At 44.3% G+C, this 18,034-nt stretch overlaps 1 protein-coding gene across 1 annotated transcript; it reads right to left on the minus strand.

The window, feature by feature from the left end:
- Positions 1 to 319: 319 nt before the first annotated feature.
- On the minus strand, positions 320 to 701 carry PtA15_14A404 (uncharacterized protein; the record flags this gene model as incomplete). The annotated part of the gene is made up of 2 exons (XM_053163117.1): positions 320 to 637; positions 699 to 701. 2 exons carry the CDS (start codon positions 699 to 701, stop codon positions 320 to 322), a joined length of 321 nt encoding a protein of 106 aa, XP_053027075.1.
- Between the last annotated feature and the right edge of the window lie 17,333 nt (positions 702 to 18,034).

Raw genomic sequence — 18,034 nt, forward strand, 5'->3', positions numbered from 1 at the left:
GTTGAGGCGTGTGAAGTGTTAATTTACATATCGTTGAAATCTGCAAGTATTATTTTTTTTTGTACGCGGGGGGCGGAAGCGGATATACATACAGCATCAACTGAACGTCAAACAGACCGAAGCAGAATATAAAGAATATGGAGCGCTAAAGAGAAAAGGAGACTTATTTCTGTTTCTCAGTATCCGAAAAGGATCCCTTCTCCTCTTTCAGCAGATCCAAAGCCTCTACGCTGCAGGGAAGAGGGATCTTGTTGGGAAGAATGAGGAAAGGTTTTCGGCGATCAGGTCTACCCAAACCAAAAAAAAAAAAAAGACGAGGTCAAAAAACAATCGAAGATGGGGGGATGGAAGGAAGAGAGTTTGCGGACGACGGATGGGTGACTGATGTCTGCTCGGTCATGTCTTCGTCAAGGACCTCGTATGGGTTGGACTTGAATGCCGCTATCACTCGCTCGACTTGTACACGAAAATAACTATCAGCAATTGAGCCCTTCCCGCTGCTTAAAAGGCTGCTGTTGTGTTCCCGAGCGAGCAATGATCGCTTGCTGTTGAGATGTTTCTCGATCTGCGGGGGCTGCTCGTGGGTTGTAACTTGTTGTCCTCGGAATCGGCATCGTTCCAGTGCTTGAGACTTTGGCTTGTTTCCATTTTCCGATCAGGTGAGCACCACGCCCCGGAGGACACCAGACTATGTTTACCATGGGCCGGGGCCCCGAGTGACACTCTATGACCCATCTGAGCTCCCCTGGAGTGGCTTGCTGAGTATTTAACCCAATAATTTACCACCCCTAACACCCCCGACATAGCTGTGTCAGCAAGAGCCATCCTTGATCACCTGCATTCCTTGCCTTACAACCTGTGTTCAAGCCCCATTGAACCCATCCCTGCAACTCGCCAACATGAAATGTACCATCAAGACCCTATGCCTCAGTGCAGCTCTCATGTCTCACGGAAGATCTTGTATGCATGTCCCACCTGTTGAATCATCTGTAGAAGTGTCCAAGACCCCATCAGACATCAAGACAGTTACTGCAGGAAAGCCAGGGTCAGTGTCGGCTGGAGGGGATGACAACCTTGAGTGGGAGTGTGAAATCTGTGGTGGTAGCCACCCCACCTCTAAGTGCACGTGGTAGCCATCCTATCACTGCTCCTGAGTTGAAACACAAGCAACTCCACTAAGAAGAATACCAGCCATGAAAAAAGAAATTTCATGAAAAGCAAAATGCATAAAAAGTGAAATTAAAACATGTGAAAAAAAAAGCAAAAAAAAAAAAATTAAAATCACAAACAATAAAAAATTGTAAATTTAAAAAAAATTGAAATGAAATGAAAATAGGTGCAGACAAGCAGGACCAAAAAACCATGTTCCCTATGGAGAACCCACCACTGGGCCATTTGGCATCCCCCTTTTGATATGTTGTGTTTTTACAAATGCTTGGACAATCTGCAATGGTTAGCAAGCTTTGCTTCCATCAACTCATCACAGTAGCCAATTTTGGAATTTCTTTTTTTCTGATAACTAGATAATCAAATGTTAATTGGAGGAACTACTACTAATTATGATGTCTAGTAGAGAGTCTCTTCATTTGGGGGACAGGAAAGAAGTAAAGTAAAGTAGAGCAGAAAAAAAAAAAAAAGTTAATTGGGCCAGAGATCCATTGGTGGTTGGAGACAGGGAGATATTGTGATAACAAGTATACCAAATACCACCAGAGAGGAATTTGCGGGAGTTGCCAATCCTACAGCTAACATGGAAAAGCTTGCGGCCAGCTTTTGCACCGCTGATTTCAGCCTCAAAGCCTGTATGGCTCCTGTACGTCAGGAATGCTATCAGAAGAAAAAAAAAAACTAGTTTTGTTGTTTTACACGTTGGGGCCTTGAGGGCCCCACAATTGGATTCCTGGAGCAATTTAACCTTGATCAGGCCCTTTGCGGCTCCTCAAAGGTCAATGTATCTACTTTGGGTTTCATCCCCAAACAATCTCAATTTCCAGGTCAAAATTGTCTTCCTCATCTTCTTCATTGCTGGGGCCGTTGCCTCCTAGAGTTACCGCCAATGCTGTGCCGGCGCAAGTACCAAATCTGGTCTTACGTTTGTTCTTGGCGGGGGGATTAGGTGTCAGAAACCAAAATTGCCAAGGAGCTCTTGGTGGGCAGGTGTATGTATACCTGCTTGCCAAGAGGCTCTCAGCAAGGTGGGATCTGTATGCCTGCTTGCCAAGGATTTCTCTTGGCAAGCAGGTATACCAGCAGTAGGTAATTACAATATGCTGCAATAATCACTGTTATCTGTGTAGCGTAACACTTGCCATTACTGCGCTCAGGCGTTAGTGCACTAGTAACAACCAGTTTTAACCCCAGGCCCGTATTGTAACAGGCCTGATTTTTTTGGTGCGTTACTCGCGTTACTAGTAGCATAACACGTTAACCGGTGGTTAACAGGATAAAGAGGGGCAAATGGCCCCCTCTGGATCATGTATGGTCCAATATCTGCCCCTCTGTGTGGGCAGATATTGTAACAGATGTCAAAGATCAAACATCCTGGGTGTGCATTATTGTCACACACTTCTGTTACAGTTAACGGTAACGGTAACAAAAGAAAAACTGTTACGATATTGGTATGTTACCAATAGCCGTACCGTACCTACCCACCACTGGGTATACAGGCACCTGCCCAACGAGGGACTCTTGTTGAGCAGGCTTGGGGGGCAGGTGTTTGTATACCTGCTCACCAAGAGTTATCCTTCTTGGCAAGCAGGGATACATACACCTGCTCACCCAGAGCCCCTTGGCAAGGAGGTGCATGTATAACTGCTCTCCAAGAGGCTCTTGGCGAGGTGGGATTTGTACCTGCCCACCAAAGGGCTCTCAGTGAGCAGGTACATTTGCTCCTGCCTGCAGAGGGGCTCCTGGCAAGCAGGCACGGTGCACGCTTGTGAATTCCTATGTAGGGGTGTGCACGCCCTTGCACGCCCATACAGGGGCATGCACGCCCTTGATAAAGGGCATGCGGTCCCACACACCCTTCTTGAAGGGTGTGGGTGTGGGAATGCCCCTGGGGGACGGGTGTGCGTTAGAGATGGCACTTGGCACCCGCCGGCGGGTACCCGCTACACTTCAGAACATAATTCTATACCCTTGCAGGTACCCATTGCGTGCGTGCAGGTCCCTGCATGTATTGTTACTAAAATGGAACCCCTGGCACCCGCCATGGGCGCCTGCAGGCGCTGTGTAACTTCTCACGGCTGGGGAGAAAGAGCTTGGAGGGGAATGAAGTGCTTGAAAGGCTGCCCTCCTATAACTCTGGGAGAAATGCAAAAAGAAAATTAAGAGATGTGGCCTTTTCTAATATTTCTTGGCGCAACTACTTCAAAATCCCTTTTGATCAAAGGCTCTGGTGACTCAAAGAGAAATGAGATTGTTTAAGAGGTTTTAAGGGGTTAGGTTTCACTATATTTATCAGCTAATTTATCAAACTAATTTATCATGGGTGATGAAAGCAGGCAACTTATATATTACTATCTAATGCAAGCATGGGGAGAAATAGTATCCAAAATGGCCTTCTTTTAAAGACAAAATAACCAATATCAGACTAGCTTTTAATCTTAGAAGATTTACAACTATGTAATGAAATTGTAGTTACATATGAGCCTTGGCTTTTCTATATGTGAATGATTTTTAGTCTGGAATACTTCTCAAAGATGTTAAACAATTCTTAGAAGTGAATACTAGATTGAAGTGTAAAGAAAATTACTGTAAATCTCTTTCTATACTACTTTTGTATATATAAGTGGCTATTTCAGAAGGATTACATATATTGAGTGTTTCTTATATTTATAGCCAGAAAATACCTTTTTAAAGCACTTAAATTTATGAGAAAACTATGTAACATCTATGTGAAAGTGATATAAAGTATATTTACACCTGTTGATTTTAAAAATGTTAAATTTTTGGCTATTTTGCACGCTGTGCGCGTTGATTGCGCTCACCACAGCGCATAGAATTATGTGCTGAAGTGGTGTGACAGGTACCTGCCGGCGGGTGCCAAGTGCCATCTCTAGTGTGTGTTTATCAACACCTGTTCTTGCTCAGGCAAAGGCTGAGCAGTGGCTTGTCCTGTGCCAAGACTGAGGGGCAGCTGGGCCTGGGCCAAGGCTGAGAAGCAGCTGTGCCTGGGAAAAAGCTGAGGAGCAGCTTGTGAATTTGAAAATTGGAGGCTTCAGCTGTGCCAAAATGGGCACTGAGCTGTGCGCCAGCCAGCCCTGCACTAACAGATGGAGTAGCTTTGGAGGTGAAACCAGAGCTGTGTTATGTCAGTTGTCATCAACTGACTACTTTTTTTTCCTGGTGTGTGGTGGGGTGGTTTCACAGGAGGGAGTGGATATGATGATATGATCTTCAAGACACCAACCCAGCAGGGATATCAAGCTGGCTGGTGCAGGACTCCAGGACTCACAAGCCCCAATGGGGGCCCGGGCCCAACCCCTGTCCCATGCAGGTGAGCTGGGGCACTAGTTGGGAGAGTGCTGGATACCGCACCGCCTGTTTCAAAAAAACAGGCACTCAGCACTGCATCTGGCACCCTCTGGCAGGTGCAAGGCAGATGTGGGGGGTACCCAACCGGTGCTGGGTACCTGCCCCGGGTCCGCCGGCAGATTCCTTAGTCTAAGCTGAGCCATGACTGGACTAAAGCTGAGAATAAGCTGAGCCAGGACTGGTTCAAAGCTGAGCATGAGTTGGACACCAAAGCTGAGCATGAGCTGGGCACCACAGCTGAGCATGAGCTGGGAGCCAAAGCTAAATATCAGCTGACCATAAATGAGGATCAGTGGTGCCCAGCCAAAACTGAAGATCTCCTGTGGAAGTTCTGAAAGGTCAGTAGATGGGGGGAGATGTGGTTAGATGGTGGGTAGACAATGGGTAGCCCGCTGGAGCTGGCATGATGTCACTTGTCATCATGTGACTTTTTTTCCTGGTGTTTGGGCTGTGAAATGTATGTTATAGGCTATGTGCAAGGAAGGTCTCCCTCCAAAGCTCATAACAGGAATAAAGAGCCTGTATGGCTTCTGGTTCTGCTTCATGAAGCCTTATATGTTATGCATGAGGCCAAAAAAGACTCTTTTACTAATAAATTGACAAGTAGCAGTGTGTAAAAAGGATATTTATGTTACTTCAAAATTTTTCATCATGTAAAGTAACATAAATACCCATTGCTTTACATTGGAAAGTAAAAAAAAAAAAAAAACAATCCTGCTTCAAAACACCTTCATGATTCATCTGATTGCTGATGAAAACCAGATTGAAGAAACAAGCAGATGGCATATCACCCTACAATTTTTCCCCCTGGGCTTTTGTGCTGCATTTTTTGAGATATTTTCCAATGAAGCTTGAATAAAAACTCAACAAAATTGCCTATCTAGGCCTTGTTTGGCAGCAATATAATTGTGCAATATAATCTGAATTGTTGTAACATCCAATCAAGTTTTAGCATACCTGGTCAGATGTCACATAGGATGTCAGCCGAAAATACATATACAGATCTACTTTGCTCAGCAGCAAAAAAATCTTTGCGCACAGAATCAACCGTCTCTTGACATTGAGGCCTGCTGTGTGCGCAAGCTGGCAATTACTTTGCACACAGCCTTCTCCCCAAAAAGAAGGAGAGGGTTATTTGGTTTTTTTTTTTTTTGATAAATCAAAAGAGGGAGTCATAATTATCCCCTCCTAAAATTAGGGTCAGCCTAAATGCACTCCAGAAAAATCCCAAAAGCACTCCAAAAGTGAGTGTATGGAGTGTGCACTCCAATGATTGTTGGAGTACAGACTAGAGTACTCCAAGTCAATTGGAGTGCACAACCAGGGAATCAAGACTCTTTGGAGTGCACCACAAAGAACTCCAGTGGCCAGGAAATGTAATGAGTGCCCATGAGTCTCACTCCATCAGATTGGAGTGCATTCCCCCACACTGCCAGCATATTTGGCTGGGTTGAAGTCATCCAGTTTAACAGGGATGCACTCAACCAATTTAAACTTGGTAGATCTCAACCAATTTAATATAAACCCAAAGGGGGTACCTTGGATTTATATTCCATCAGTTGAGATCACCCAAGTTTAAATTGGTTGAGTGCATCCCAGTTTGACTGGGATAACCTCAACCCAGCCAATTATGCTGGCAGTGCCAGCACTCCATTCCTGATATTTCTCCTCCTCAAAAGGGCAGTGCATTACTGTGCACTCCAGCCAGAGCTGGAGTGCCTACAACTTCAACTCTGTACATATCTGATGTCTGGCATCTGCAAGGAGGGTATACTACAGTGTGTCTGACAATCCAGGGGCTATGTACAAACACACCCCACTCAATGCCAGCTGTCACCTCCTGATCTCAATGACTGGTACAGACCGGCATCAAGTGGGTTAACATCTCTCAATGACCCGTCTGTGCCGGACCACCGGTCATAGAGGAAAATCACACCTCTCAATGACCGGTCTGTACCGGTCATCCAGCCCCCTCCCAAGGTGTCACACACATATCACAAGATACAGATCTGGACCCATATAGTCCTGACTCCCCCTCACCTACCTAGCTCTGCAGAGATACAGATCTCTCATTGCTAGGTATGTATTCTCTTTCTTCCCTCTCCTCCCTTTTCCCCAGTTGTATATACTGAGAGATACTGATCTCTCATTTCTAGATCCTTCCCCCTTTGAGATAAATCACAGTTGTGCACTAGAAACCATTGAGACGGGTTTCTCAGCGCCTTTGCAAGTCTTTAGTGAAGAGTCCAAACGGGAATCTTACACACTCACACCTCTTGATGACCGGCGCTGTGGTGTGCCAAATCTGTTTCAAGTATCAAATTACATAAAGTGATGGTTGAATACATGAGAAGGAGATATATTCTTTGATTTATTATTGCATAATTAGATTCTGAAGGTCATTTAACCCCTAGTCACTCACTTGAACCACTAGGATAGCTCCACTCAGTCAAAAGTTATTTTGGTTAAATGGTTTGTGACAGAACATAATTAAATACTATAGAATTATATTTGGTAGTACATAGTATAGAATCAAGTACAAGTACATAGTTAGGGTGTAGTTTCTACAGGTGCACACACGTACCCCTGTATGGTTGCATGACATCATCAGTCACATTGTCAGCCGGTGTCTCTAGTGCAACAGTCGGTTGATGATGTGAGAAATCCAAAGCCGGTGTTCTGACAGTGATTTGGATATTTATCGTGAACTGGCAATCTTGAGACAGTGATTCGAGTATGTATCTGAAGATGAGGAGGAAAGTTGATATGATGTTGTCTTATCTTGGATTTCTGGGGAACATAGAAATGAACAAGGTACAACTAATATAGAGATGATGAATTGACTAACTCTATACAAGCATATTATGACCATAATGAAGTAAAGGTAGAGTAACTGGGGAGATAACTATTGTAGACTGTGTAGAAAATATAACATTAACTTGCTGGAGGTATGTTGTATTTACTTGCAGGCTGACACACATGTTGGATCACACGTTTATCAGAAGGCTCACTAGCTAAAATCCCTCAACAAAATCTTCCATGGAGCAAAAATCCCTCACAGGAGAAGTCACACCAGCATAAATCCCTCAACTGACTTCCCCACCAGCAAAAATCCCTCACATTTTACTATATAAGGAGCCCTTCCTCCCCCCTCATTTGAATTCAGCATGTGAATAGCAGCCACCAACCAACCAGTCACTCACTCATTTAACAGTGTGATCTCAAACATCCACTCACCCAACACCTGTGATCATAATCAGGTTCTCAAATAGCTTGTGTCATTGCACATCATCTGCATTGTTTGATCTAAGTCTGATAGAGACTACTACACATAGTGATCTCTATCAAGGTTTTGCCACAACAATAAGTAAATTTTGTTTTCAGAATCCTTGTGTAGTACAATAGAGGGGCAGGTCCTTCAAACCACTCATAACATAAATATTGCTTAACTGCAAATATCATATTTGTTATCTCCCCCTCACAGAACTGCCACCCGTCCCAAAAGGAGTTCTCACAGCGCGGACTGGTCATCAATCACACCTCCTGAAGACCAGTGCAGACCGGTCATCAGTCACACCTCCCAATGACCAGCACAGACCGGTAATCAAGGGTAATAACACCTTCCAATGACCGGCACAGACCAGTCATTGGGAGTGACAATACCTCCTCTCAATCACCGGTCATCACCGGTCATTGAGGGGAGTGACATCTCCTCTCAATCACTGGTCATCACTGGTCATTGAGGGGAGTAACATCTCCTCTCAATGACCGGTACACACCGGTCATTGAGGGGAGTAACATCTCCTCTCAATGACTGGTCAGACCGGTCATTGAGGGGAATAACAACTTCTCTGTATGACCAGTGTGTACCGGTCATCAAGGGGAGGTGCTAATACTCTGGATGACAGGTATACACCGGCCATTGAGGGGACTCATACCTCCTCTTCAGGGTGTGAAGACCCATAACCAACCCAAGACCCGACAGGTCTTGGGTTGGGTTCAGGCACGTTTTGGGAGAAAATCATATGACCCAAACCCAACCCAACCTGATCTGTAAAATTGTTGGGTCGGGTTTGGGCAGTATTTTCTCTAATCAGGTTGGCCCAAAAACCCAACTATGACCCAAAGCTTTTGACTTCTACCGGTGACCCTCCCAGATTCCGGACCCAGCCACCACCAACTTCCACGTTGCCAATAATCAATGCCAAGATTCACCAGGTCCACCAAGCAATGCCAATTGCCAAATGCGTCTTCAGAGTCCCAAACCCCAGTAGCAACTGACTCCATTCAAACCAAATTACAATCAGCAGCCAGAATCACTCCTACCGCTCCACAAAATAACCCTGCGGCCACCAATAAAGATGCAACAGCCCCCAGTGGTGAGCACCACAGCACTCAAGAGGATCCAGGTCCAGAAAAGAAGAAAAAAAAGGCAACCAGCAATGTTTGGATCCATTTTCATAAGGAAATCTGCGGTCAGCCTTACATTACGGCTCAATTGTGAATTGTGATGAATAGTTTACTAGCATTAGTTTGAATATTTTTCAGGCTCCAAAGTTGATGCTGTGTGCAAGTCCTGCAAGCTGAAAATAAATGGTAAGAGTTTCAATGGAACAAATCACCTCTGGCGCCACCTCAAGCAATGTAACTCTCACATCAGCAAAAACAAGGAAACCTTGCTCAAATTTGGTGAAAACACGTCAGCCTTGACCTTGTTTTTTTGTCCAGAAACGTCCCGCAAGATCCTCATCAAGATGATAATTGCAGACAAGCAACCATTTGCCTTGGTTGATCAACCAATGTTCCAAGCTTTGCTTGCATCTTTACAGCCACAGTTCAAACTATTCACCCGCAGGACCGTTAAGACCAATGTAATGAAAATGTCTGAATCAATGAAGAAGGAGCCAATGCTTGAAATGCAAAAAGCCAATCAAGTTTCCTTGACAACCAACCTTTGGACTTCATCAAACCAGTCTCCATTCATGGTAGTATCTTTTCATTTCATCTCGGCCAACTGGAATCTCAAGAAGTTCTTAATATCTTTCAAGGAACTTCCAACTCCCCATGCTGGCTTTGCGATATTGGAGCAGCTCATCTCCACCATCCTAGAATGGAAGATCATTGACAAGGTGTCCTTCATCACAGTCAACAATACCGCCTCAAACAACACAGCAGTAGATTGGCTCTTGTTGGTTCTTCAAGATCGCAGCAGTTCTCCTCCTGCATTGGATGGGAAGTTCTTCCATATCTGATGTGCGGCTCACGTTATAAACCTAGTTGTCAAGAATGGCCTTGAAAGTCTCTCAAAGGCCATTTCTAAGATTCATGACACTGTTTGTTACACTAAGAGCACTCCATTGCGAAAGCAATTGTTCCAGGAGTTGATCAACCTAGTGAATATGAAAAAGCAGGCCCTGCCTTCTATCAATGTCCCACCCCGCTGGAACTCCACTTACAAGATTCTCCATTTGGTTCTACCTTACCAAAAAGCACTTGGAAACCTGTAGATGCAAGATTTCAACTTCACTAATTGCCCTACTACTGCCAAGTGGGCAGAAATATCAACAATGCATGATTTTCTTGCAATATTCAAGACAGTTGTGTGTTTTATTTTCAATTTAACTATGACAAAAGCCTCAGAGTTGCTTATTGCATTTTTATAACATTAGTAACATTGAAAGTTGGTATGACACATTATCCAACTGCACATATTCTCTTCAAATATATGGAAAAAATTGACAAACATCTCTTTGAAGCTGCGACATGTGATTTGGCTCATATTACGAAGAATTTTAAGCCAATGAAAGCTAAATACAACAAGTATTGGAGCAAGATGAAAGACTATACTCCAGTCAACATTGTTTTTTACCCTTGGTGCAAGTTAGAGCTCATTGAGTTTATTATCTCAGAGGAACCTGGAACGATTGAAGCTAAAAAAAATGTCAATGAAATTAAGGATACACTTTACACTTGGTTCAATGAGGTCAACAAAGCCAAGAAGAAGTCTGACAAGGAGTGTCAGGCTCGGTGATGCCAAGACAAGAAGTCCTCTAGCTACATGAGTGACTGTGGCGAGTGAGCGCGTCTGTAGACGCAGTAGGATGATGGTGTTAAAGATTTATATCCCTAATGGGGCGGCCGCGAGAGCAGCGGAATGGTTATGGTGCCCTTCGGGGCGGTTCTTACAGGGCCTGACAAGCAGGGGTAGTGTATCCTGTGTTGTCTGGGGTCCGACAAGCGGGGGTTGTTCAACAGGTTCCCAAGTATATAGTTGATGGGGATTACACCCGAGATGATAAAGAGGAATGAGCTGGAATTACTGTTGGAGCAGGAGTCCAGCGACGAGCAATGAATCAAAAAACAATCTAACACAAGCTGAGAGCGAACTAATCAACAAATATTTTTGGCGATGTAGTGCGCTGCTGGGCGGTTAAAGTGGTTGACAATTCTGGGGAGCCAGAGTCCTCCCAAAACCGGCTTTTATGCTGTTTCTTGGAGGCTTGTTGGCTTGCTATTCTCCTGGCTGGCCTTCCAATACATTTTGTTGGAAGGCACAGCCTCTTTACTGGTCTTGCTACTTGTAAGACCTGTATCTCTTGGATACTGGTCACAAGGAAGATTCATTCTTCTCAGAACTTGTTTAACAAGTTCTACTCGAAATTAAACGCTAGAGATCTTCTGCTCTCAAGCGGAGGATCACTAGGAGTTGGTTCCTATGCGGAGCTCTTCGGCGATTTGTGTCCAAGTCTTTCTGCTACTGTTGCTGCGACGGAGCTTGGAAGAAGATTTTCACCACGCAACCAGGTACTGTTGTTCTCTCAGTCGCATGGCTTGGTTGTTTAGCCGCCTACCGGCGGCTGTTGTTTCCATGCGACCAGGTACTACAGTACTCTGTATTGCGTGGCTGAGTGATTTAGCCGCTACCAAGCCCACGTAGTTTTCACGCAACCAGTGGCTGTCTGCTGAGTATTACGTGGGTCTTCTGAGGGGGTCTTTTTATACAGGCTCCCTTGTTTTTGTTACTTGTGCCTAGTTGGAATCTATTTTACAGAAGAGGTTCTGGACTGTGCGGCGGTCCTTTTGGTGTCTAGCTTTCTCAACTCTATTCTCTAGGAAGCTATTTGCAAGATTTAAAAAATTTAAAACTAATCTTATGCTGCGCAGAGGTCCGCGCTAGAGATGGCCACGGGCCGGATTTTGATCCCTATTCACATCACAAACTTCCTTGAGACATCCAGCGGCATGTTTGAGCAAATTACTGCACAAGGAGTCATATTTTGGCCTTTGTATCTTTGTGCTGCATCTGAAAGAGGAAATATGTCAGTAAAAAACCATCCAGAAAGACTGTCCGGATAGCTAACGTCTTGCATGGATACGCGATCATGCGTTGTCCCTTTTTGTCAAGGTGTGTTGAGAGTTCCGGTTTGTGGTAGCCTGAATAGGCGGCACTGATTGCCATCGAGGCAATCTTCTGAGCTTGAACTTTCAGGAAAAATATTGGATGCCCAAGTCAGTGATATGAATGGAGTGGAAGAGCAGAAAGAAAGCTTACCAAGCTCATCATGATCAGTGAGTTCGCGACTGGTACTTGACCGGCTGGTCCGAGGAGCTTTTGTCCGAGAGCTAGAGGTGGTATCTGTGACATCGTCATTCGCAACCAAGATGTCTGTATCAATGACACCAGTTGGATTTGGGTTGGTCTGACCATCCAATGGTCCCAGAGGCAAGGATGTTGGTGAATTTGAGGTCCGGCGCGGTCTCTTTCTTGATTGGGTCATGGTGTATGAGGTTGAGGTCAGTTGTTTTCTCCGTGTTGTCACTCTCCAGGATAGGAGAACTCAGCAGTGGGTGCCTGAACGGGTACCTGTGTTGGACACGGGTGCTTGCTAATTTTAAGCCACATTTCACAGACACGTACCCATACCCGGCACCCGCAGGGAGGTACTGCTGGACAGCAAAGGGTACCTGCCAGACAACCTGCTGGCCATCTCTAGTCCGCGCTGCAGTCTGCTCTGCACCCAGTTTACAGTGCTCTTGGCTGCGCTACCAGAGCTGCAAGCGGGGCTCTATTCTAGAATGGTAGACCGGCTGACAAGGATTCTGCTGCCTCTCGCAAAGTTGATCCATCAATTATAAATGACAAACTAGTTTTGTTTTCTGAAGACGGGGGAGCAAGAGCGCTTCAAGAAGTATCTATCTGGAAAAAATATAATCAACACCTCAGCCGCGACCGCTGAGCTTGACCTTTATCTTCAGGAGCCACCGGTTGGGATTGAATCACCCAAATTTGAAATTCTGAACTGATGGAGCAACAACAAAGCTTGATTTCCAACTCTTGCAACCCTTGCAAAGACAGTTCTAATGATTCCAATGACACCAATTGCATCCAAATCAGCATTCTCAACCTGGGGCCAAGTACTGAGCAATTATTGATCTAAATTGAATTCAAACACTGTTGAGGCCCTTGTCTGTGGGCAAGACTGGATCAAAAGCAATGAGGGCCTCTACGCCCTCAATGACCCTGAATCCGACAAAAACAAAATACAAATTATTGATTAAGACTTCTTATCCTGACTGGTTCACAACTTGTTCTCTCATAAGTGCAAAAATACTTGCAAATACAGTTCAAGTATGACACATTATCTACATTTATTCAAATGTTAACGTCTGTAGTGTCTCACATTGGCCAAAAATCTCGGGTCAGCCCGCGCCCAACCCAACCCAACCCAAACCCGACAGCTACTTAGTTGTTTTTGGGTTTGGGCAGCATATTTTTAAATCCGCCCCAACCCAACCCAACCCAAAATTAACTTTGGGTCGAGTTCAGGCACCACTTTTTGGCCCAAACCCAACCTGTTTACACCCTGACCTCCTCTTGTTGACTGGTATACACCGGTCATCCCGAGGAGGTATTATTTCCCTTGATGACCAGTGTGTAATGATCATCAAGGGAAGGTGCTACTTCTACTGATGACCATCCATCACCGGTCATTGAGGGGAGTAACATCGCATCTTGATGACTGGTCATCACCAGTCATGGAGGGGAGTAACATCTCCTCTCAATGACCGGTCTGTGCCGGTCATTGAGAGGAGTAGCACCTCCCCTTGATTACCGGTCTGTACCAGTCATTGAGAGGAGTACCATCTCCCCTTGATGACCAGTCTGTGCCGGTCATTGAGAGGAGTAGCACCTCCCCTCAATGACTGGTACACACTGGTCATCAAGGGAAATAACACCTACTCTGGATGACCAGTGTATACCGGTTGTGAGCCTGAGTCTCTATAGTGACAACAGGACACAAGAAATGGAGGGGGCAATAGTTGGATTTCTTGGGATAAAGAAACTACAACTATAAGAGAAAAAGAGGAAGAGAGAGAGAAACCAAGCAGGATAAGGAAAAAGAGGAGTACTAGGTTATTCTAGTGGGAATGCACGTCCACTGGCAATGCTACTCTTCTTAAGAGTGCTGCTAATCTGTGCTAGAAGTGCCACAGCTTCCTCTCAGGAGGGTATCTGGATTAGATAAGTTTAATCCAGCCACAATTTTTTAGCTTCCTTCTGGATAGTCAAGGTTCTTAAAGGGAAACCTGAGGGACAGCCCTGAACCTAGATTTTGAGGCAAAGGCCAAATGATAATAAGGGACAGCCCTGTGATCAAGATAGAGGCAAAGGCCTGTGGATTTAGAGGGACAGCCCTGTGATCAAGAAGAAGGCAAAACCAGAAGAAAGAGCAAATCAAGAAAGACACAGAGTTGTACCTCTGAGATAAACAAGGTTCAGTGAAAGAGGTTACTTACTGTCAATATCCTAGGCGCCTGTGACGGTAGGTATACTGGGAGTATAGTAGGCTCTTTGGTGGTGATCCTGGAGTTATCTGGGTGGTGGTTCTGGTGTGCTGAAGTCTGTAGATCCGCCTCAGGCAAGGGGGATCCTGACTACAAAGATTTTCACAGTTTGCTTATGTAATTTACATATGTACATGTGGTTTGGCGCGCCTGGTAGCGCTGACACGTCACAACTGCGCAAGCGCGCCACAACTCAATAACTCAGGGAAGGAGTATAGTTACAATGAATTGATAAGTTGTAACTAGGGTTAAAATTGCATGAGGAAACAGAATATGAAGTCAAAACAAGGTTATCTCTTAAGATGAAAAAGATATAAAGTAATTTATATGTAACAAAGGTAGAACAGGCAGCTTTTAGGTCAGCTGTGATGACTCTAAGGCTGACATTCCCTACCACCAAAAGGGTTGGATTTCTGTAAGAAATTAAACCACAGGGTTAGACCTCTTCTCACTTCTGAATTTCCTGAGAAGGATAGCAGAGTCTGGGATGTCTTTCTCAAGGAGCCATTCATCATGGTCAGCACTCATACCTTTGTATCTGGCTAAGTACATCATAACATCTCTGTTTTCCACCCTCAATCTCTTGTCTCTGAGAATCTTTTGTATGACTTTACTCTGAGGGGTCTTATCCATGGGGGGAATGACAACTTTGACTTTCTGTCTCAAAGGGAACTTGTCTGGATTGGGGTCTTTGTATGGTTTCACCAAGCTGACAGGAAATGTGGGATGTTTCCTGCTAAACTCTTCAGTCAGTATCACTTCTACAGCATTCTTCCCATGTAAAGATTTCACAAGGAATGGTCCAGTGAAGGAGTCTCTCATCTTCTTAGGGCCAGACAGGTTGTTGAAGTTTGCTGTGGATATTAGGACTTTATCACCAACTTTGAAAGATGGTTCTTTGTGACTCTTGTCCCATCTCTCTTTGTTGTAAGATGTAGCTTCTGTTATGCATTGCTCAGCATGTTTTCTAGCTTTCTCAAAGATCTTTCCATAGGCAAGAGCAGTAGGATGAATGTCTACAGAGTCTTGCTTCAAGAAATTCCTGGGAAGGTTTGGGATCCAGCCTTTTTCCAGGATGGCAGGAGGTTTTCCAGTGGTTGAATGTATGCTGGTGCAATATGCTAGCTCAAGGATTGGTAGAAGTGAAACCCAATCATGAGTATAACCATCATTGTCTTTGAATTCTAGACCATATGCACAAAACCTCCTGATCATATCTTCATGATTCAAACACTTGCAAGTGTTTGAATCATCCTTTCAGCTAATCCATCAGTCTGAGGGTGGTAAGCAGTGGAGAAGGAGAGTTTGGTTCCTAACATACTATGTAAACCAGTCCAGAATTCAGATGTGAACTTAGGGTCTCTATCAGAGATGATGATTCTGGGGATGCCAGTCCTAGGCATTACTCTGTTCCAAAACAGTATCGCGGTGTCCATGGCAGAGTCATCCTTGAAGCAGGGTACAAATATAGGGGTCTTAGAGTATCTGTCCACTATTACCAGACAAGCATTGAAACTAGCAGCTCCTCCAGGTGACAAGGAAGTTACCCAATCCATGTTAATAACATCCCATGGTTTTGAAGGTTCCTCAATTTTCATGAGCAGTCCAAATCTTTTGCCTGTGGCTTTATTTGCTTTCTGGCATCTATCACAGGAAGAGCAGTATTCACCAGTGTCTTGTCTCCAGTTAGCCCACCAAGCAGTATCAGCTACTTTTTCTAAAGTCCTATCTTCAGAAAGGTGACCAGAGTAGACACTGTCATGGCATTCATGCAAGATGGTGTTGATACTTTCTTTGTCAGCTAGGACTAGGACAGAGTTGTGCTTCTCTCTGAAGTAGATGAGGCCATCAAATATAGAGAATCTTCCTTCATCATATAGCTTTCTCCAAGGATCTTGTAAAGAATTTTTGAGCTGGGCATCTTTAGCATCTTTCAACAAAAGTTCAGACAATGTGGTAGTGTTCTTGTCTTGCTTGTAGCCTTCTCTCACTGAGTCAAAGAACTCATTCTTGAAAGTAGAGACATGTATGCCCATGATAGGGAATCTATCATCATCCTTGTCTTCTGGGTCATAAGCAGGGTTACTAGGATCATTTGGCAAAGCCCATCTGCTCAGTCCATCAGCATTCTTGTGAATATTCCCATCTCTGTGGATTATGGTCATATTGCCTCTGTATTCCTGAATAGCAATCTGCCACCTGAGCATATGTCTGTTGGGAGTCTTCATATTCAGCAGTGATCTCAAAGCTGTGCAATCTGTTACAACATGAAAGACACTGCCATCTAAGTAGTAATGGAGTTTTTCCAGGGCCCAAACCAGACATAAGCATTCAAGTTGACTAGCACCATATCTTGTTTCACCGTCCTTCAGTTGTCTGGATATGAAAACAATGGGTCCTTCTTTTCTCACTCCATCAATGACTTGGACTTGATGTAAAGCAGCACCTAGACCAGTCATGCTAGCATCTACATATAGTGTGAAGGGATGGGCCCAGTCAGGAAACAGTAGCAATGGAGCTGTGGTCAGTTTCTCTTTTAACAAGTTGTAGGCTACTATTCTATGATGGGTCATCTCATATATGACATCAATCCTTGTCAGTTCAGTTAGAGGTTTTGCTATCTCTGCAAACTTCTCAATGTGTTGTCTGTAGTAGCCAGCAAAACCAAGAAATGATTGCATTTCTTTTCTACTACCAGGCACAGGTTTTTGGAGGACAGCAGCTACTTTATTCTGATCTATTCCTATGGCAATGCCAGAGACAAGATGGCCCAGAGCTTTGATCTGATCAAATCCAAAGTTACACTTCTTCAAGGAGATTTTCATGTTCATGTTAATGACAACTTTCATGATCCTGTCTATCCTATTGAGTTGTTCCTCCCAAGTGTTGGACATAATGATGATATCATCAATGTAGATAATGACCCACTTCTCATCAATTTCCTTTCTAAACTCAATGTCCATCATTCTCTGGAAATGAGAGGGGGCATTCTTGATCCCAAAGGGCATTCTCAGGTACTCATAGATTCCTTTGTGCAGAGTAGATGTCTGGAATCTTCTGCAATGACATTCTGGTGAAAACCTTTGAGTACATCCATACTAGTCAGATACTTAGCTTTGGCCAGGTTGTTCAGAGTCTCACTGATCTTGGGAATGGGATACCTGTCTGAAGCAGTGTAGGAATTTAAAGCCCTGAAGTCTCCTACCATTCTGGATTTTCCATTGTGCCAGGCAATGATTACAGGAGTAGGGATCTCAACTACTTCATTATGACCAACTTTCCTTAGAACATTCAGGTTTACTATTTCTTCAATGTGTTGCTCAAGAGCTTCTCTGCTTTTGGGGCTGGCAGGATAAGGAGGTCTTCTGAGGAGAGGAGGATAGGGTCTCTCAGTTGTCAACTTGATATGAACTTCATGACCCTTAATGGCACCAAGGGGCTGGTTGGTGTTTGAGAAGGCAAGGTTGTTATTGTAGAGGACTTCAAACAGCTTCTCCTTTTGCTCAATAGTCAAATTATCACTGAACTTGGCTTCACAGAGTTCTTCTGTAATAAATTTCTGCAGTTGAGGATGGGACTTCTTTACAGCAGAAATTTCATTGGAAGGGCTCATTTTCTCCAGATGATGAGACTTAAAGCTGAATTTCTTCCT

This window comes from Puccinia triticina, chromosome 14A (assembly GCF_026914185.1).
Source record: "Puccinia triticina chromosome 14A, complete sequence".
NCBI lineage: Eukaryota > Fungi > Basidiomycota > Pucciniomycetes > Pucciniales > Pucciniaceae > Puccinia > Puccinia triticina.